This window comes from Phyllopteryx taeniolatus, chromosome 13 (genome assembly GCF_024500385.1).
Source record: "Phyllopteryx taeniolatus isolate TA_2022b chromosome 13, UOR_Ptae_1.2, whole genome shotgun sequence".
Taxonomy (NCBI): Eukaryota; Metazoa; Chordata; class Actinopteri; order Syngnathiformes; family Syngnathidae; genus Phyllopteryx; species Phyllopteryx taeniolatus.
The window spans coordinates 14,805,621-14,827,504 of record NC_084514.1 but is presented as its reverse complement, the minus strand read 5'-3'; the positions used below and the strand labels follow the sequence as shown (position 1 = coordinate 14,827,504).

The 21,884-nt window shown below is 42.1% G+C and overlaps 1 protein-coding gene across 6 annotated transcripts in view; it reads right to left on the bottom strand.

Moving 5' to 3' along the window:
- The window catches only part of col12a1a (collagen, type XII, alpha 1a), a 54,692-nt gene that overhangs the window by 7,189 nt on the left and 25,619 nt on the right, over positions 1-21,884 (bottom strand). For 3 of the 6 annotated variants that reach the window (XM_061794661.1, XM_061794656.1, XM_061794658.1), the window contains 27 exons: positions 19,234-19,363; positions 18,904-19,043; positions 17,479-17,608; positions 17,278-17,298; positions 14,393-14,535; positions 12,852-12,981; positions 12,569-12,711; positions 12,241-12,370; positions 11,685-11,804; positions 11,453-11,599; positions 11,259-11,375; positions 11,016-11,168; positions 10,843-10,917; positions 10,620-10,759; positions 10,372-10,495; positions 10,149-10,292; positions 9,454-9,618; positions 9,210-9,248; positions 8,947-9,085; positions 7,652-7,794; positions 7,165-7,274; positions 2,226-2,378; positions 1,942-2,019; positions 1,440-1,526; positions 928-981; positions 462-557; positions 268-321 (listed from right to left, as the gene is read on the bottom strand). In XM_061794661.1, the coding sequence (XP_061650645.1) occupies positions 268-321; positions 462-557; positions 928-981; positions 1,440-1,526; positions 1,942-2,019; positions 2,226-2,378; positions 7,165-7,274; positions 7,652-7,794; positions 8,947-9,085; positions 9,210-9,248; positions 9,454-9,618; positions 10,149-10,292; positions 10,372-10,495; positions 10,620-10,759; positions 10,843-10,917; positions 11,016-11,168; positions 11,259-11,375; positions 11,453-11,599; positions 11,685-11,804; positions 12,241-12,370; positions 12,569-12,711; positions 12,852-12,981; positions 14,393-14,535; positions 17,278-17,298; positions 17,479-17,608; positions 18,904-19,043; positions 19,234-19,363 (3,105 nt within the window). The remainder of the gene's footprint in view (positions 1-267; positions 322-461; positions 558-927; positions 982-1,439; positions 1,527-1,941; positions 2,020-2,225; positions 2,379-7,164; positions 7,275-7,651; positions 7,795-8,946; positions 9,086-9,209; positions 9,249-9,453; positions 9,619-10,148; positions 10,293-10,371; positions 10,496-10,619; positions 10,760-10,842; positions 10,918-11,015; positions 11,169-11,258; positions 11,376-11,452; positions 11,600-11,684; positions 11,805-12,240; positions 12,371-12,568; positions 12,712-12,851; positions 12,982-14,392; positions 14,536-17,277; positions 17,299-17,478; positions 17,609-18,903; positions 19,044-19,233; positions 19,364-21,884) is intronic. The other 3 variants (XM_061794657.1, XM_061794660.1, XM_061794662.1) reach the window with 1 other exon arrangement.

Genomic DNA, 21,884 nt, shown 5'->3' with positions numbered 1-21,884 from the left:
CATGTTCCATTCCCCATTTTCCCCTTTGGTAATCTGAGTCCACGCTTCATAATGTAACTGCATCGCTGGTCTCCCGTTTGTCAATCATCGCGCCCCACTGAGAGTGTGGGTGTCCCTGAGGATGGAGGGTAATCCTCCCACTCATGTGTGGTTTCCATTCTTGCCGTGTCAACTGAACCCAGGCTCCAGTAGCAGCAATTCTCTCCTCTCCATGAATACGCTCATACTTCTTGTTCATTAACCACAAAAAGGAAGGGGTATACTTACTTGCAGACCAGCTAGGCCGGAGTCTCCACGATCTCCTTTTGGTCCGGGTTGACCCTGAATGTGGAGGGGAAAAATACTTATTCTGACTTTTACTATACATTCCAACCACTGATGGTTGTGGACGGAAACATTGTAGCTATTCAAGAATTTGTCCAATACCGACAATCACAGCTTTATGGTGGATATGAACTTACAGGTGCTCCAGGTATAGACAGTCCGTTAGGACCTTGAGGACCTGGTGGTCCCATTGGACCGACAAGTCCTGGCTCACCACGTGGACCCACTGGACCCTGCCAAGGTATACAACACAACCCAGTGCTTTTAAAAGAAGACAATCCTTATCAGATATCAGATTTTGAACATAGAAAACTCACTTTTTAGTTAAAGAATATTTAAGATTCTTGATTCCTAGACTTCTAGACCAAATAACTCAAATCAGATGTTGCTCCTTCTGTTGGTGGGATTGAACATGTTGCTGCAGCAGACTAATAAGTGCTGCTGGAAACCCACTGCAATAAGATTTGGCATTCCAAATCTGGGAATTGTTTTTGTCATTGGCTAAACACTGGTTAAATTCTTCCTTTTTTGAATTGAAAACAGATAAGGATCAAATGACAGTAAAAATATCAGATGTTAAAAGTGAAGCAAGTTTCTGCTCACAGGTTTGCCCGGATCTCCTCGATCTCCTCGTGGGCCCTTAGATCCTGGGCCACCCTAGAAAGGCAAGCAGTCAAAAGGCAAAGAGTGAGTGCTACAACAGGAGTAAGTTCCAACAGCCCTAAAATGTTCAGCCATGCAAATGATCCTTGCACGAGATGAATCGGGTTACGAGCGGACATTAGCCAGACTTTTCTATTGTTTTTCCGACAGGCATTTATCTTTTGACGCTACCTCTTCAACCCACATTTCATTGCACGTGACTGGCCTCATGCTCAATTGCTCTTCTCGGAGGAAAAGAAAATATCTCCTGAGATGAGGGACATCCTCAGACTTCTGGAGCTCAAACTGTATGACTGGCAAATGTCAAACTGCTCTTTATAGTCGTATCATCATAAGAATGTATGGCATTATTATCATTGTCTAAACATGTATGAGTTATGAGAGAAGTATTTTATCAGCGGTAGATGAGATGAAGACAGGTCAGAGGAAAGTGGGATGTACAGTGACCTTACCGAAGGACCGGGTGGCCCCTGGGGGCCGATGCTATCCTGTGTGCATGTGCAGGAGTGGGGAAGGGCCGGGCATTTTGCCTCAACTCGCTGGAAACAAAACAAAAAAAGAAGATTAGATGTGGAAAACACACATGTAGATAAGACCTGCAATTAGGGGTAAAAAAATGTAATCAACGTCATGAAGATTGTTTTAGCCTAATCAGGGAGAGGTCGTGCTGCAAAACCCCAATCACTGGAAATTAGGGCAGAATAATTGGAAAAATGTGCATGCATACTCCTGGTATGACCAACAGAATCTTACTAAATGTGTTTAAGTGCCAGATCTATAATGATAGCAGAAGCACTCATTTTCATATTCCTTAATGTCCAAGTTTCTATTTGCTTCAATAGAATCTATTAAGATGCCTTCAAGTGAAAAATAATTAACCAAAGTTGTAATTCAGAGCACCAACAGCTGAATGACAATGTTATTGAACACCACTGTTTTTCAAATGAAACTTACCGTGGCAGGCAGGTCGCAGCATTTGTCTCGGCTGATCCAGCTCAAGCTGCAGATAATATCGAACATCTGGAGCTGGAACTAAACAGTGGTAGACACAAATATTGAAGGGTGTTAAAAATGGCTTCCATACATGACATTGCACAGTGTTAAAAACAGAATACTGGAAACGGAGCACTTTTTACTGTATGTAGACACACATGGGAATGATTTCAAAGAATTCACTTTAATTAGTTGTTCAATGAAGTTGTGAAAAGAAGTGAGATGCTGAGTCTTGTTTCGCTTACTGTTGCGGACTGCCTCCTTCCAGACCGAGCCATTTTGCCGAGCACTTCGTAGCCCTCCAGTGTGATGTTGCTGGCCCCCTTGATGGGCTTCTCCCCCACCTCTAGGCAGTCCAAGTGAAGCTTGACTTTCTCTGGAGAGATGGTGATGTGGAGCTACAGAAGGAAGATGACGGACAGGTGGCACATTGTTATACAACACATTATTGTCTTTTCCAACCTGTGCAGCTGACAAACTTTCAGCTATGCTATTATTTGATCATGCTTAGGGCTTTTGAAAATATGGGTTTGACATTCACTTTTGGATTTCTTTGGGGTCTGACTGACTTTTAAAAGTGAAGGAAATGAAGAATTAAGGAAAACGTGCAGCCTTAATGTATAAGAACAACCCCACTGAACCTTTTTCACCCCGTTTTGTATTAAGCTTCTAAAGACGCTCATAGTTCACATCCACATAATTGCTTCTTTCAGGAAACTGTTTAGACTTTCTAAAACTCGGTTGATTACGCACTCCAATATTACCATCCAGTGGTTCCTGATTCAGTACACAACTTCTATTTGATGTCTTTGCTGATGAATGGACCAGAGCAGAAGGAAATATACACCAGTTGACAGCACCCTGCAGTGGTAAAACTGCAGACAGAGTTTGTATAACAATACAAAATGACTTGAGTGTCAAATTGTGTCCGGAGAGCCCTGCTTGGCATCATGAAACAATATCATTTGTGGCGTACCGAGCTTTCCTTTCACCAGTGCACATTTTCCCCCGTGCAGCAGTTGGACAAGCTTTCTTTATATTACAGTAAGCAAGCTACCATTCCTTTGTATAAAGCCTTAACAACCAAAAACCTGACCAGACTTCCTGGAAACTAATCTCTTGATTACTTTCTTGGTACCTGGGCCTTGGGTGGACTACATCATGAAAGTCTTATGCTGAGGATGATATTGTTTGAGCCATAAAGGTAATAAAAATATTGTATATCTTCTGTTCATCTATCTATCTCAGTAAAGGTTGGGGCACACTAGTGAAAGACTACAGTAAATCTAGTGGATGACAGTTGCAATGAAAAGATCTAGTGATACTCCAGTGAAGTGTCGAAAAATCATCACAGTGTTGACACAAAGGTAAGCTACTGTGAACACCTCACATGCATGTGCTCATGTGCTCAAATTTCAGACTGATCTTCCACGTTTCAGGATTTCTATCAGATTAGTTTTTGTTGCTCTTGGGATGCTCGAATCCTGAAACTTAAGGGCAAAAGGGACTCACTCCTTGCACGCATGATCTAATATGAGACTAAAATGGATCCAACAATAAGTTTGACATCATTGAGTGTATGTCATCAGAATCTTAATTAAATTGGTGTTTCAAAGCAAACCGTGCAAGGCAACTTGGGTTTAATTTTTCCAGTTGCGAGGCGCTTTTATCTGATCTCTTCATGTGACAACATAAGACATTTCCTCTAGCCACTAAGTCTTCTTATGTAAGCCCTGAAAGGAAAGGATCTCCATGTTAGAAGGAGACGATGTGTAACCGCAAGCCACAGTCCCAAAGAGACAAACCAATCGATATTTAAAGTGTCCTGGCCGTTTTCTTTTTAGTTGGACTGAGTTCATTTACTGAAAACCCTCAATATCAGATAATCTGTTAGATAATGTCACATTTAATACTACCACTTACTTCCCTGGGATGTCTTGATGCAGAGATGCAAAAGATATTGTGTTTTACGGTGAGATGAAATGAAAATATCATTTGTGCATTAAAAAGACCATCCCCTCTATGAACTCCTACCCCTCAAGTGTGGGAGTCAGGGAGTTCCCAAGAGGGGTAGTGTTGCTCTCATCTGCAAAAGTTGTCATTGAGAGCTTTCCCACATGCTCAGCTAGTGGTAGACCACGACCTCTCAAGCCTGGGTTGCTCTTTATTTACACTTTTGAGGGGGAAAGCCAAATGCAAGCACTCTATGACCTAGTGATGTGGTCTATAACCACATAAAAGGACTCTTAATATATGACAAAAATTTAAATGCTTGAAAGGATTGGTTGTAAAGAAATAAAAGGAACCTTGTGCTCCTTACCAAAATAAAGTTCATACTTTCAACTCACTGTATTTACTTTTCTCCTTAGAATGACAATGAGCATTAACATTTAAGGCTGCAGACTAATGTTTAACCCTTTTTGGAGAATAAGAATATAAGAGTATTCACTACTTGCAAACTGTAACCCTGCTTTTTGTCCAAAAATCTGTGAAATGTATTCTGGAATGTGGCTTTTAGATTTCAACAATGTTTTAGTTGTCCATCCATCCATCCATTTTCTGAGCCGCTTCTCCTCACTAGGGTCGCGGGCGTGCTGGAGCCTATCCCAGCTGTCATCGGGCAGGAGGCGGGGTACAACCTGAACAGGTTGCCAGCCAATCGCAGGGCACATACAAACAAACAACCATTTGCACTCACATTCACACCTACGGGCAATTTAGAGTTGTCAATTAACCTAGCATGCATGGTTTTGGGATGTGGGAGGAAACCGGAGTGCCCGGAGAAAAGCCACGCAGGCACGGGGAGAACATGCAAACTCCACACAGGCGGGACCGGGGATTGAACCCCGCACCGTAGAACTGTGAGGCAGACGCTCTAACCAGTCGGTCACAGCGCCGCCTGTTTTAGTTGTGTTATTTTTAAATGTATTAGTGTGATTTGTAATATTTGTACTATCCACTACTGGGAAAGTTATGTTATTGCAGTTGTAAAGTTAGATTTACATTATTGGTTCAAAGTGAACTTTGGACAGTGGACCAACGGCTCTACAGTTTCACTGGCAAAGCACAAGGTCTGTGGTCGACTTTCAGCCATGACGATGAACTTTCTAAGAACAAACAATAGTCTGAGACGTGATGGATTATTTTGGAGTTGGAACATTGAACACAACCTACATGTATTGAAATGTCAGCACTTCAGCTAAAATCTCGAAGCAACAGAGGACATCAGTGAGGGCAAATGTGTTCAACGAAAATGGCAATCTCTGCCATGTAATGTAATGTTGCACGGGAAGAGTGTTCATCAAACAGCAATAGACAAGTGCCAATGGAATAAAATCGCTACAGGTTACTAATGATACCTCTACTCGGGTTTAGTCAAATCATTTGAATCTCTGGTTTTAAGACCACATGCATTTACATTTATACATTTTCATGGCATATATACGCATGCATACACTATATACACTATACTATGAGGTAAGTCTGTCACTATAGTGAAGAAAGTGTCAGGAAACCACATCAACACAGTCCGCCACAGCATGGAGCAGTGGCACTCAGTCAACACCCCAGTAAATAAGCGCCTGGGTAGATCGCTGGACCACAAACTAGCCACCCAGTGTACATTCGGACTACAGTCGCCACCATGGTCACGGTCTGAGGGCTCACACATACAAATTATCCCGTCCAACAAGAGCATCGGTGATGTCGTTAAATCAACAGCAAACATTTTCCAGGGTCTCTTTCATTCATGAAATCCATCCAAATTAGTTTTGTGGTTTCTAAGTAATGACGCTGAGAATCCGATTTTCAAAACACTCTGACAGTGTTCATATCTGTTAAGATGAAAAAGAAAGACTGTACAATGGACTTCTCAAACAACAATTGCAAGGAAAATTCTTTGTTTTGTTTGGCTTTTTTTTTTTTTGCGTGTATACACTTTCACAATGGTATCAACAATTAGAAGTCAAAGCACTAAACGGTAAGTCTGATAATATGAACAAAAAATTAACTTATCTACAAAACTCATCAAGAGTAGTTTTACTGTTAACACTGTTCTTTTTGTTCATTTATATGACAATTGAATGCTAAAATTACTATTTAGTAAAACATTACCTTGCAGTATTTACAAGATTAATCAGTTTAGTTGTGTTATTTCTTGTAGAAAAACTTAATTGAAAATCTGTTCGTGTTAAAGTTTCTAGTGTCCCCGCCATCTAAATTGTTGAGCCATGATTGGATGTTGGCATTGGACACGTCCCCTGAACTTCATTTGGTCAGGAAACGGGACCTACAAATTAGTCTGTGGAAATTTTTTTTTAAAGCAACTGGACTTGAATCGTCTATTTCCCTCCAGTGTTGGATGAGACATAAGTGAGAAAATATAACATGATTGATTGGTGTGATCCCAACAGCCTGCTGTGTTGAAACAAAACAGTGGATGTTTTACTGTCACTGCTAGTTTTAGTTGGATTTGACACAATCAGATTTCGGTCAGAGATGATACACAAGCAAGTGGGCCTAATGTAGTGGCAAATGTTCTGAAGACAAAGGTTTCGCAAAAGAAAAATAATGGGCTCTGTAGGTATTTAGTTCAAGTGATGAGATGTTTTGACAGATTGTTAGAGGACATGAGGGAAGTTTAATTCCTATCATAATACCATAGAAGATGACGGCATCAAGGCGGCTGTAGTCATTTGAGTTTGAAAGAGTAATGTGTAAAGCTGTGTTCATCTAGTAGCTAAATGGATCATGACTAATTCACGTGCAATCCAAATAAAATAAAATACAAAGCAATCCAGCCTGCTGTGTGCAGAGCTGATTGGTCTGGAAATAACTCAAGAACTTGCAGAACATTCCCCCCGTCTGCATGTGGTTATTGGATTGTTGAAGTTGAAGAATGTCTTTTTAATTTTATTTATAAACTCCAAAGCTCATTCATCAAGTAAGTAACTGAATGCTAAGTCTTTACTTGGACATGAGACCTCAGCTGTCAAATGAATTGCAAATAACATTTTGGAAAAAAAAAAAAAAAAAAGCATGAGCTTGGCTTGATCTAGTTTGAGCTAAGACTTTTTAGATTATTTCAATAGTACATGAATTGAAATTAAGACACTGATTGTCTATACTCGCCATGCACAAGGACCTCTACAACTCCTCCCTTTAAGGATAGTGCAGTATGTTTACCTTATGGAAACTGCCATGGAAAACACGCTTAACTTGCTCCTCATTAAATGTGGCTCTCTGGATGTCTCCTCGGGTGTCCTTGTTGTAGAATGTGATTGTTTTGCTTGAAGCTGGAAAGAAAGGAGACTTTGATGAAGGCTACGATGGAGAGGCACGCAAAGCACAGACGGTACTATAGAGAACACATGGGGATAGACGGATGAGGAGGATAACGAGGAGGTTACGGGGGATTTAATCCATGCTCCTCATCATTTGCATGCATTTACCACATGTGCAATAGCACAGTGGTAAAAGATACTCATTTGAAAACAAATGCTAATCTTGGAAAGAAGCCAAATCCTAAATTAGAGCAGAGGACTACAGACTGTTCTGTGAATTTCACGGTACTGCTTCCCTTTATCCATAATTAAGTGGCTATGAAAAAGTTTAATTCGCTACAGCAGTTGTCTGCTCCAGCAAAGAGACCAAATGACAAGTGGAGCCTTACGGTTGATGGTGATCCCGACCTCCGGATTGTTGTTTTTGTCAGCAATCTGCCAGATATCAAAAGGATCTGAAGGTGTATCGGGTAGGAGTCGGAAGAGGAGGACGATGGTGTAGGATGGAGGCAGACCTTCTGGATGAATCTCCCTGTTAGTTTGGTGTTAACAAATTGTATAGTCATTAACCAAAAGCAGACACAATCAATCAAGCAAGCAAATGCCATCAACTTGTTTTAAGATTCTAAGATTTAACTACCAAGAATGTTACCCAGTCTAGCGGGGTGCAGCATCTAGTCTCTCACAAAACCTTTAAAAGCCAAATTATTACCACTTACCCCTCTGGGCGTGCAAAAATGACTCACATGTTGAAAGAATTTTCCATCCCTTCTTCCTGACTAGGACGTGAACTGCTTCCATTTGCTTGTATTAAGTGTCCACACATACAAATAAATCAAACTATACTTGAGATGTTTTGTAGTTGCCACACGCCATCAATTGGACTGCATAAAAATTGCAAATTGTCTTCACTTTTAAAAAATAGTTTAAATAGTGACTTTTTTGTCACTAATCCCTAATAATCAGCGGCACGGCCGACTGGTTACAGCGTCTGCCTCACAGTTCTGAGGACCGGGGTTCAAATCCTGGTCCCGCCTGTGTGGAGTTTGCATGTTCTCCCTGTGCCTGCGTGGGTTTTCTCCGGGTACTCCGGTTTCCTCCCACATCCCAAAAACATGCGTGGTAGGTTCATTGAAGTCTCTGTGTGTGATTGTGAGTGCGAATGGTTGCTTGTTTATGTGTGCCCTGCGATTGGCTGGCAACCAGTTCAGGGTATACCCCGCCTCCTGCCCGATCATAGCTGGGATAGGCTCCAGCACTCCCGCGACCCTTGTGAGGATAAGCGGCTCAGAAAATGGACGGATGAATGGAATCGCTAATCATTTTAAAATAAATTGAAGAATAATGTAGTCGAACAAACAGTTTTTACTGGCTTCGGATTTCAAAACTAGTTATCCATCAATTTGTGTATAAATAATAATATGAGGCAATCTTACATTCATTTGGGTTCACAGCCATATCGGCCCTCCGAGTAATACCATAACTATGATGTGGGCCGCGGCAAAAAGGAGTTCTACAACAATTACGTTATATTTCCAATGGTTCACTTGTGTAATCCCTCTGACTACGGGGGAATTGAGTATCACTATCAGAAATGACTGGGGCTGGACACTTTTAGTGTGCACTGAAGAAAAAGCCAATCTGCTGATTTCACATAAACACAGGATTTTGCATCAGTTCTTACTTGGTGGGCTGGTTTAAAAAGGCATCCTTATGCAGCCTGTAGCCAATGTAGCTGTTGAATGAGCCCGGCTCCATGGACACACCATTCATACCAGCAAATGTTCGGTCTGTGATGTTGAAAGCCTCGAGCATCCTGAATCCTGAAAATGGATAAACAACATTCTCATGTCAAGTAGTGAGAGCCACCACAAGATAACACCATTTTAGTAATGCTTGCAAGGTCTGTGGTGTGTATCTGTCAGTGTGTATCTGTGTAATGCTTACCGGGTGTGGTGTATCCATTCATGTAGATCAGAGGGCAAGCTAAAGTCAAACAGAAAATGATAAAGAGTTGGAGAAGCACAGTAGGGATAAAAGAAATATGTACCGTACTTCCTCTGGCAGTAGATCAGTAGAACTGCGCCCACAACCTCTGCAGGTGCGCCAATCAATTATCCCGTAAGTAATTTTTAACCCTTGACTCAGGAATTCTAAAAGTTTAAAAGACACAATATAATATCTGTCTTACTGGAGGTAGCTGTTTCACAAACGAATGTGATCAGGTTGTCCTGGATCTTGGCGAAGGCATCGTAGTCATCTACCACAAACACGTGTCTTTCACTGGGTTTGCTGCCAATGTTTCTCAACTCTACCATGTCCACATCAGCCACGCCAACCACAAATACACTGTAGCCTATGGAGTTAACCACACAAAACAGTACAATTGTTAAGCTTACACAAGAAAATTTAACTCCAAAAGGTTACAGGCTAAACTTTAAACTGAACTGGTACCAAAAGTAGAAAAAAAAATTGCATTGTTTGGTAATTGGCAGGCTATTTCCTGGTTGAGAAAGATGACATAAGATGTAACAAATGGACAGCTGTGGTGGACTGTAACATTAACAAAAAGAAAATAAATCCTAGTCCCTCCATGCATGAAGCAGAGAATGCTTCATGCACCACTGCTCCATAATGTTAAGCAGAAGTTTGACTCAGTAATAATAATCCTTAAAACAAACTAACCAAAATACAAATGTGATGAATATGTCAACTTTTTTTTTTTACACAGTTTGTAATTAACTGAGGTAAAAAAATAATAATAACAATAATAATAAATAAATAAATAAATCTGCAAACGTGTGTGTGTGGGGGGGGGGGGGTGAAATTTCAATAATTCAAATTTGTGTTTGTGCACAACACAAATGCAAACATTTTTAGGCATACCAGCATGCTGCAGCTGTAGGGCGCTCTTCTTGACATCATCCTGGGAGCGTCCATCTGTGACTACCACTAGAACCTTGGGAACATTCCGCCTCATTCCACTGTCAGAGGTGAACACCTTATCGTAAACATGGTTCAGTGAAATGCCTGGAGGAAGGAGCAGGAATCGGCACCATTATCACACTTGAGCGTTTCACCTTTCAGATGCACACTTCAAGTTGAGTACCTGTCTTGGTGTTTCCTCCTCTGTAGCGGACATTCTGCAAAGCTGAAACAACGACGCCCTTGTCATGGTATGTGTTGAGCTTGAACTCAGTCTTAGCATCATCGCTGTACTGCACAAATGCAACCTGTTCAAAGGAATAAATTAGATGAGCAAGAAATGAAAATATAATTATTTACATTCTACATAATCCAAACAGTTTCACTATGAACATATTCAGATCCAATAGACACCAGAGAAGTCCTTCTGACCTGCATGCCTTTCGGGCTAATGACATCAAAGGCACCAGTCATGCTTGTGACAAACTGGATGACCTTGTTGAAGCTCTCATCTCCGATACTCCAAGAGCCATCAATGAGGAAGACCAGATCTGCCTTGGCACCTCTGCAGACTGTGGTTCAAGCACATTAGTTGTTAATTACAGCCAGCACAGTGAATGAATATGATGATTTTACATGTGAAAGCTTTGCTCACCATCCAACGCTGATGGAACTGTTGCTGGTAGAGGAGGGGTGGGTGGCTCGGTTGGCATTTCGGTGGGTTTAACCACTTAAGACAAAACAGAAATAAAGTACATTTAAAAAATACGAGTACAAATGGCAAGTAATAACATGTGAAGGCATACAATGAACCATAACGGATCTTACGTGTTCGCTCCCTGACACCGACCCCAGGTCCCTCCATGCTGGGGGTCTGCGTGTACACAGTTGCAGTGTAGACTGTGTCAGGTGTCAAGCCGTCAAAGCAGTGACTACTCTCAGAGCTTTTGACTGTGATCTCCTGAGCTCCAAGTTGAGAGGCTAAGGGGGGAAGGGTAATGAGCTCTAACTAATTAGAGAAATAACATTTCAACAGAGGTTCTTCAAGATAAAAATTACTGATGCACTCACGATTGACAGGTTGGACTTTAAGCCTGTAGGACGTTGCAGCTCTGTGTTGGGCCCAGCGGATGCAGAAGGTGTCGTAGCCCACATTATATGTTGTTAGGTCTGTCACGTTCAGGTACACTAAAAAAGACCCAAATCATACTTGACTGCGATGTCGAACGCAAATTGGAGGTGATGAACCTCAGTTATCAACTTACATGTGGTGCCCTGGCCAATCAGAGGTCCACTGTCACCTGCGCTGTACTGTGCCAGCACTTTCAGGTCATAGGTGGTTCCAGGTGTCAGGTTATTCAGTTGGTGGGAAGTGACGTCGCCGACAAACTCCTCAGTGGACTCGTCAGAGCCTGAGAGGAAACAGGAGCAACACACAAGGTGAACATTTGGTGTATGTTCACAAAAGTACCCATCTCAAGAATGGAATATTCATACCATCAGGCTGGTAGATAAGCTTGTATCCAATAACGCTTGATGGAGCGGGATCCCAGGAGACCTTGAAGCGGGTGTACCATTCATCAGAAACTTGAAGGTTCCTGGGTCCAAGCATGGCCGCTGTAGGAAAGACCAGGGATAACAATCTATACACAGTTTGGATCAGAGCAAGAACATGCAGATAATATTCCATACTAGAGTTAGGGAAACCACATAAAGCAAGCTCAGGAAACAGATTATGACATGATACAGAGTTTTGTTTTGTTAAGGGACAAATTCGGAATAATGCTAGTGAGGATTACTCTAAGAAGCATTTTGTAACCCTATAGCAATAGCTTGTCGTTCTTTTGGCCAGTGTGACAAATCAAAACCGTCTTTTTCTGAAATTAATTAGAATTCTAATCAAGTAGATCAGTCTATTCACATTTTTCTGACTTCTGCTGTGAATTCCAAACATATGTGCTGAATCCAGCCAACGCAGATCCAAAAAGCTATCTAGCGCTCTCCCTCAGCTAAATCGAACCACCTGTAGCTACATGGCTTGAATAGTCTATACCTGTGCGACCATCTCCTTCCAGCTCTCCTCCCGGTCCTTCATCATAGATGGCAGTCACTTTGATGTTATAAGGGGTGTCTGAATCCAGGTTTTGCAGAACCACATTGTTTCTGTTCCCTTCGACTGTAGTCTGCAAGACATATGAATCAACACTCATTCTAATAGGTAATGTATGAAACTAGTCGCGACATACTCGAATACTAAACACCATGATTGTTCCTAAGAATGTGGCTGATAGGTGTATGTATTCTTTTTTCCCCCTTCCAAATAGCACTCACTTTATGAGGATACAAAGCTCAACTAAAATCCTAATTTTATAAATGCTTACATATTCCTCAATGGGGTCTCCAGTGGTTTGGGCATAGCTGATGCGGTATTGCATGACTGGGCCATCAGCATGTTCCCAGCTCACGGAGAGAGTAGATGTGGTGGGGTCGTACACACGCATGTTCCTGGGGCCGCTGCGTGGACCTTTATTTGGAGAAATTTTAGTACATTCATCATAACAAATGAATTACTAACCTATTATTACTGAAATACTGACGTCATGTATTATATTCACAGTGTTGTTGTTTTTTAATCAAGCCAGCATATAATTTCAAGTTTCGTACGTGTTTTGCCGTTGTCTCTGATGGTGGGTCCTTCACCGTCACTGTATAGGGCAACGACTGCAACGTTGTAATCAGTGTCTGGGATCAGATCGGGCAGGAAGGCTGTGGTGGAGGTCCCTGGGACCAAAATCTGCATGCAACCACAGAACATAATGTTGTTAAATTGCAAATAGTGGGACTTGTCCAAGATGGTTTCATTTTTAACGTCAGCACGACTGCTTCCTACCAATTTCTACAAGATTGGTGAAAAATTAAAGCAAGGTACAAGGTAGGACCTATTAGTATTGACAATAAACTGCAATGACAAAATTCATACATATTCAGAAGGTGGGCATCTGTGAGTAATTTATTGCTAATCTAAATGAAAAATATTTAGCCTTGGCCACTCTGTAGAATTAAGAATTATTATTATTGTCCTATTTTTCAACAGTTGTCACGTTTCTTTTTTTAGTCCTTGTTACTGTCATTAGTTTAACATGGTCTTATTAGCTCCTTTTCCCCCCCTCCAACAAGCTCCTCATTTACATTTTTGTAATCCCCAGCTGTCTCTTTGGAATGAGTCTATCTAGTTCCACTCTTTCTGATCACTCCTGGTCAACACATTGATTTCCATATAAATCGTAAATGTATCTATTTTTTCGTCTATCACCAACTCCTCCTTTTTTTTTTGCAAAAAAGAATGTACGGTATTTTCTGAGCTCGATTGCTGCTTGCCTGCATTTGGGTCCACCTGTTTTGACCAAACCCTCCCCTTCAAGAAAATGAGCAAATGTGAATTGTATTGCGATGACATCCTCCTGCCAATTGCTCCCACAAAGACCTTTCGTCTCTCTCTTGATACACACGTGTGTTGTACATTCTACACAACACCTCCCTTTAACTCATCAGTACCATTGTTGTCAACACTGAGAGAAAGGAAGAGCCAAATATTCCTTTGAAGTTATGCAGTGTGTTTGACGGCGGGGAAGGCCACATTTTTCTCACACAATACTAAAAGTTGCGTGAGAACTGAGTTGCTGGAGACTTTCTCCAGGAGAATATCAAGGCCAACAGCAGGTAAAGCTGTCAACCCAAAGCCAGTTGTGCAGATGAAATAGGCCATGTTGTTGTGGATTCATATCACATGCACCTCAGAAAAGGCCTTAGTTCTGAAATCCTCACTATTTGAAGCAGACGGCAGAGAGAGCAAGATGTCACAAGTACAACTTCTAAAGTTATTTACATATTATCAAAATTCTTTCCACGTTGAGATGTGAAACACTCGTTCCAGATGTCACATACAGTGGTAAATGAATTGAAGAACTTCTGCTTTAATGAACTCAGTCTTGGTTTACAGTTCATTGCTAATGTACAGGTATAAAGACATGACATTTGGTAAGCAGACTAATGTTTAGCTTTTAATGTCTCATTATGAGACATTACATTCCTCGTGGCAAATGGAAGAGTACTTTACATTCTGGTCAAAAGTGGGATGGGAAAGTTAAGATGTAAAAATACATGTAACGCATTTGTGCCAACTTGCTTGCTCCGCGGAAACTCACCGAATCAGCAGGCTTGGCACCAGAAACAGGAACGTAGAGCACCCGGTACTGCAGAACTGGGCCTGTTGCATGCTCCCAGAGTACGTTGAGGCTGTTGGTTGTGGGGTTGAATACCTGGATGTTCCTGACAGGTTGACGCTCCACTGCAAAACCGGGAAGGGTGGATGGCAGGAAGGTGGTTGAGGGGAGGGAAGGATCAAGATAAAGCAGTAAGAGGTTAGGGTCGAGAAAAGGTAAAGACGGAACGTAGAGTATGATGAAAAGGATGGAGTGAAGAGTGATAGCAGAGCAAGGTTGAAGGGCAGTGGAGTAAGTGTTCACATAGATAGCGAAGAGATGGAAAGAATGATGAGACAAAACAGACTAGTTAGAAATTGACCAATAATCCACAGATGTCCCTTGAAGCACAAAAACATCAGCGGACACAAATATTTACTTTGATGTCTTTGAAGACAATAAATTACAAGGACAAACGTAAAAAAACACAGAAAACTATAATCTGGGGGATGAGCTTTACCCCTTCGTTCCGTCTGAATCTTATCTGAATCTTAATTTTTCCAGTATGTAAAGATGTTTTGAACAACTCTATGCTTCCAGATATGTGGAAACATAGTCTGGCAAATCCCTGCCTTTTTGCTTTCATGTTGCGGTACATAATTTTATTTGAGAGGAGACTTATAGCTAAGTCAATTGTGAAGATTGCAGCGTTAAGATGCAGAAAACACGATTGGGTAACGTTGGCATTTGTGATTGTTTTTGTCATTCTTAGCTATGTGTCATGATTATGAATCTCTTTGAATATTGAACAAACACGTGGTCCAGGTACTGAAAATTGTTTTTCCAACTTTGAAATATTTTTCCAAAGGGACTGCATCATCCCATGCAAAAAAAAAAGGAGAGAAATTCAGCTCTGTTTATCTAACCCAATTGGTGATGCACATCACCTGACAGACTCAGAACATTTGAGTAAAAAGTGTAGAACGTTGCCCTGCAACCAGCAGAGACAAGTTTAAGATGTTGCTTAACAACACTGCTATCAACAGGAAACTTCTTGTCAGTGCCTTACATGTGAATGAAAAGGATACACGAAGTGTATGTGCAGGCCTGTGTGACTCTCACATTCAAAGATCCAAAGCAGATGTTTAGAGCTTTTGTGCTGCTCTTCCAATATGACGCCATAAACGCAGTGGGTTAAACACAGAGAGAGTGCTTCTGTACTTTCACAGGCTGAATGAAGTTCGTTACCTGTAGCTCTTTTGAATTTTGAAGCACAATAAATAGTCAGTGAATGGCTACAGAAGATCCTTAAGTTGAATGAGCGAGAGTAAAAGCACTGTAGTTGATAATACAGTATAATAGCTACAAAGTCAAGAAAAGTGCAATGTGAAAGTTTGTTTTTGCAGGCGTATGGTTGGATTAGTGGCACATAAAAGGGATAGGTTAAGAAAACCACTAAATATTAAAGACTATTTGAACAAAACGGAAATGATAGCAGAAAGTATGTGACCTCATCCAAGCGAGTCTAAGGCCATAAAGAATATAAAGCTCTCTATTCATTTATATCCTCCCCTCTGTTTTTTTTTCCCTAAAGGAGGGCCAGTTAGTCAATGCGCCCCCTCCTCTGATACCCCAGCCCCACCATTATCCTAACCGCCACCCTTCATTCCAAACTATAAATGGACAACATTACGGTAAATAAAGAGGAGACACCATTATAACGCTGCCAGCTGAGGAATTCCTCCCGACGCAAAATGCTCACTCAGTTCTGGTGGAGGTTGGCGGTTTGAAGCTGTGGGAGTAACACAAGTTTGTAGTCCTACTCCTATACGCGCTCCACATTTTGCTGACTCTTACTGCTTGTTTTACGATTAAACTCCAGGGAAGTTTATGGTATACAATCAGTCTTTCTTGGTTTGTGTAATATCTTGAAATTATTTATAGCCAGGTGCCCCTGGAATACAAAAGTATTCATTCTGGTGAGACATGAAAGGATTCCTGTTTTTGACAAAATAATGGAGAGGTTCAATCTCTGAAGTCTTCTTCAGTCTTCCAAGACCGTAACTGCAAAGTGTGTGTGTTGTGTCTTTAGGTGCTAGAGAACACATGCACATACAAGGCAATTAAAACTGTGTCAGTATGGTTGGTTACCTCATAAGGTAAGAGCAGTTGCTTCGTCATTCAGGTAAACCATGTTTTTAAAGAGGCATTTCTTGATATTCCATTGACTTTGATCATTTACATCAATTAATTGTTTTGTGACAATTGCATTTGTCATCAAAAGACAATATATTAAACATACTGGACTGCGTATGCTTCATACGGTATGAATATCAAGAATTGTTGCTTTAAAGGAGACAAGATCTGTCTTTTCTGAAGCAGGGATGGAGTTTTTAGATTAATGGATGGCTCAGTCAGTGTGATGGATGGATGATGAAAAGATGGAATGATGAATAAATGAATGATGACTGCATGATGGAACGGACTTCAAAAACAAGGAAATCTCAACCCCGTGTGGCATGACATGCACACTTGAAATGTGTCTTCAATTTAACATGACTTTAGTAAGATCATTCTCATGAAGCGCGTTGAGATAAGCAGCAGAGTGACCATCACACAGCCAGATGAAAGATGGATAGCACTTCAAGTAACCACAGAAGCACGGCCCCACCAAAGCTGTGCATGGGCTAAGTGCCACACTTGATGATGATGATGATGATGATGATGATGAAGATGATGATGATGATGATGACGATGATGCCGATGATGATAACGATCAGGATGATGATGTTTGACCAATGAACAACAGTGTAGATTGGCCAAAATAATAAAGCATGCTTTCACTTAAAAAGGAAAAACTGAATTTTCCCTTTGACATATTTACTTACACGGACCACCACTCCCGGACACTATAGAGGCAAAAATAGAAAGGTATAATGGGGCAGCCTTCACTGGACATTTTTACTCAGAATATTTATCATTGATTGATTCCTTAAATACAAACTGTCGCGCAACTAAGACAAAAAAGGATTTGACTACGGAAAGTATATTTAATTTTATACTGGAGTTCATTCAGTGACTGGACTTACGTGTTTTGCCATTTTCTGACATGCGCTCTCCCTCTCCAACAGAGTAAACAGGAACCACAGTCACAGTGTAGACAGTGTCGGACTGAAGGTCCTTCAGCACGGTGTTGTGTGTGTTGCCTGATACTTGGACCTGAAGAAGTGACAACAAAAGTGTGTGTTAGCTGGATCACACAAAAACTACTTAACTGGTTTCATGAAAGTGGAAAGTGGGGTATGGGGAAAAGGACTGAAGCCAACCCAGCTGACTTAAGGCAATTCAAACGGGTATTGAGTGGGAGTTGATTCCAGCTATACGAGACTCAGCTATGACAAAAACTACACTACCAAAGGCTATTTCACAACATCTCCCCTAATGTCTACTGTATAAATCTTAATGACAATATTCAGGCATATGGAAGATGTGTGCCTCTGTTTAGGTGTACAATTTAGTTGAGTAGTACGTAAAAAGTAGTACATCCACTTCTTTACACTTTACTCTTGCTCCATTCAACTGCGCATTCATTCGGAATTTTAATTGTATATTCCAGGGGTGTCAAACTCATTTTTGTCGCGGGCCACATTGTAGTTATGTTTTCCCTCAGAGGGCTGTCATGACTGTGAAACTAATTAAATGTTTAATTGCCTCATCATAGTATTGAATATACAAAACAATGTCTAACAAGTTTTGAAATCAGAAGTCAAGCATAATCGTTTGTTTGAAGTTAAAGTAAAAACGGGTTTGGTAACAAAAAAATTATTGCAATATCTCTACGTTATTATTTATTATATATGAAAATTTGAAATTGTGGTGCAGATTTTAGCTAGAATCATGGAAATTAACACACATTATTTGCTTTTGCGGGCCACATAAAATGATGTGGTGGGCCAGATCTGGCCCCCGGGCCTTAAGTTTGGCACCTGTGGTATGTACCATGCTCTCCCCTGTCCTTAAATGTGGAGGGGGGTGTCATTAGGACCTGCTGGATCATCCATCCATCCATTTTCTGAGACGTTCATCCTCACAAGGGTCGCGGGAGTGCTGGAGCCTATCCCAGCTATCTTTGGGCAGGAGGTGGGGTACACCCTGTACTGGTTGCCAGCCAATCACACGGCACATTTAAACAAACAACCATTCGCACTCACATTCACACCTACGGGCAATTTAGAGTCTTCAATTAACCTACCAAGCATGGTTTTGGGATGTGGGAGGAAACCGGAGTGAACCGGAGAAAACCCACGCAGGCACGAGGAGAACATACAAACTCCACACAGGCGGGGCCGGGATTTGAAACCCGGTCCTCAGAACTGTGAGCCAGACGCTCTAACCAGTCCTCCATCGTGCCACCCCTGCTGGATCAACCATCCTAAATACAGGTAGAAACGATTCTGCAATCTAAGAATTTTCCATAAATCTGATGATGATTTGGTGGTAACTTCCAAGCTTACCATGTCTTCTCGGCCTCCAGCTGCAGGTTCATAGAAGATTCTGTACTGTCGCACGTTGCCCTCAGCGGGCTCCCATTGGACATTCAGGGTGCTGGTAGTGGGGTCAGTGACCCGTAGATTCCTGACACCGCCCAGAGGCTCTGACATAAAAGAAAGCAACTCAATACTAATGTAATAATAATATTTAATTGTCAGAGTAATGGTTATTGTTCCAATTCAAATCGTTTTCACCTCAACCCACACATACCTCCTTAACCACTGCAAATATTCATTAAACATACTCCTGTTGAAACTTGTTATTGGGAAGCATCCAAAGTATAAACATCTTACTGGTCCTGCCAAGTCCAATCAACTCTCTGCTGACTCCCCGGGGGTAAACCGCTACCACACTGATGGAATATTCAGTGTCAGGGGTTAGCTTTGGCATGAAGAAAGTGGTCTTCTTCCCTCCAACTTGGGCCTATTAGGGGAATAATGGACATTTTAGGCTCCTTGTTTTATATTTAAATCCAATATAATATGATAAAGTTCAAATAAGCCAGTGATGGTTTCAAATGTTGAAAAATAAAATGTAAATCTGTGGGATCAATGTGTTTAGAAGCTGATTTAAGAGATACTTACAATCTGTATGTGTGTGTATTTTTGACTGTTTTATCATTAGTAACAATTTAAACTGTAAGGCTAAACAAACTAGTGGGATCTTTCTTGAGCAAAAAGAAAAAGAAGAGACTTTCTATCCTCCTAAAATTACAAAGGCTTTCCTCTTTGTAAGTAAGGCCAAATGTGCCTGTCATAATCCTGTAAAAAGCAACACAATACTCCATCCATCCATCCATTTTCTTCCGCTTGTCCGAGGTTGGGTCGCAGGGCCAGTAACTCCAGACTTTCCTCTCCCCAGCCACTTCATTCAGCTCTTCCGGGTGGATCCTGAGGCGTTCCCAGGTCGGCCGGGAGACAGTCTTTCCAGCGTGTCCTGGGTCATCCCCGGTGTCTCCTCCCGTTGGGACGTGCCCGCAACACCTCACCAGGGAGGCGTCCAGGAGGCATCCTAATCAGATGCCCGAGCCACCTCATCTGACTCCTCTCTATGCTGAGGAGTAGCGGGTCTACTCTGAGCCCCTCCCAGATGACCAAGCTTCTCACCCTATCTCTAAGGGAGAGCCCGGACACCCTGCGAAGGAAACTCATTTCGGCCGCTTGTATCCGGTGAAGTTCTGCCGGAGGTGGGAGTTGAAACTCCTTCTGACAGGGGGTTCTGCCAGACATTCCCACCATACCCTCACAATACGTAAGCATTGAAGTCCCCCAGGAGAACGATGGAGTCCCCAGCGGGAGCGCTCTCTAGCACCCGCTCCAAGGACTCCAAAAAGGGTGGGTACTCTGAACTGCTGTTTAGTGCATACACACAAACGACAGTCAGGACCTGTCCCCCCACATGAACGCGGAGGGAGGCTACTCTCTCGTCCATCGGGGTGAACTCCAATGTACAGGCGCCGAGCCGTATGAGCAATAAGTATACCCACACCTACTCGGCGCCTCTCACCGTGGGCAACTCCAGAGTGGAAGAGAGTCCAACTCCTCTCAAGAGGACTGGTACCAGAGCCCAAGCCGTGTGTGGAGGCAAGCTCGACTATATCTAGTCGGAACTTCTCGACCTCACACAGCAGCTCGTGCTCCTTCCCTGCCAGAGAGGTGACGTTCCACGTCCCTACAGCCAGCTTCTGTAGCCGGGGATCGGATCGCCAAGGTCCCTGCCTTCGGCCACCGCCCAGCTCACATTGCACCAGACCCCTATGGCCCCTCCCACAGGTGGTGAGCTCATGGGAACCACGTTACCCTTTCAGGCTGCGCCCGGCCAAGCCCCGTGGGTGCAGGCCCAGCCACCAGGCACTCGCCTTCGAGCCCCACCTCCAGGTCACCGGGGCCCCCCTCTGGAGCCAGAGGGGGGCCCCGGTGACCCGCGTCCAGGCAAGGGAAAACGAGATCCAATTATTGTCGCCATCATAAGGGCTCTTTGAGCCGTACTTTGTCTGGTCCCTCACCTAGGACCTGTTTGTCAAGGGTGACCCTGCCAGGGGCATAAAGCCCCGACAACTTAGCTCGTAGGACACCCAAACCCCTCCACCACGATACTGTATTGCCTAAACTACTGTATCTTCACCAAGGTGACTAATCCTACATTAATTTCCAGTTTATCATCCACAGTTCAATCAGGTTCCAAATAGGAATGCAGTCCATCTAGACTATCAGTGTAAGTAAAACCATGTGAGGCAAAGGCAAAGCTGAAGCTGCAGACAATCTGACAGAGCACATTATATAAAGAAGACAAATATACGTTTGCTTTCTCCATCCAGTAAGTAATTTTGAGAATATCTTTCTGGTATTAAAGTAGAAAACTCGGGCAATAATAGAGTGGAAAAAAGTATTTAGTATCTTCAAACATACGTAATAACTGTATTGTATAATATGTGACAATAAAAAAAAAACTCACTCTCACATATGCCGAGTACCAAAGTGGATCAGAACACTGTCTGTATGCTGCTTAAATGCATACATGAGTAGACTTCCCTGTCAGCCTAGATTGTGAAAGTAATGTCAACCAAGTGAAACCCAAATTAAACTGCCATCCATTAAGACTTGCAGGAAGAGTGCCCATGACCAGCAGGACACAGTCTCCACTGTTCGGAAATATTGAGGGGGAAAAAAAAAAAAAAGAAAAACTCAGACAGGTTCCGTCAAATCACGGTTTCCTTTTCCAAACAACAGTTTAGGAGATTTGACTTCGAGTAAACTGCAATAATGGAAACCTGATGCTACTGAGTTCAAGCAAGGCATAACTATTGCTTGGAGGAGACTCTGCTCTGATTGGGTGAAAAATCGAAAAGGCCAACTTGACAGCTCAATGTTGGCTTGAGTCCTGCAAAATATGAAAGTATCTGTGTTGCTGCAATGCAATCTTTGCGTTATCATAAATCCTTTTT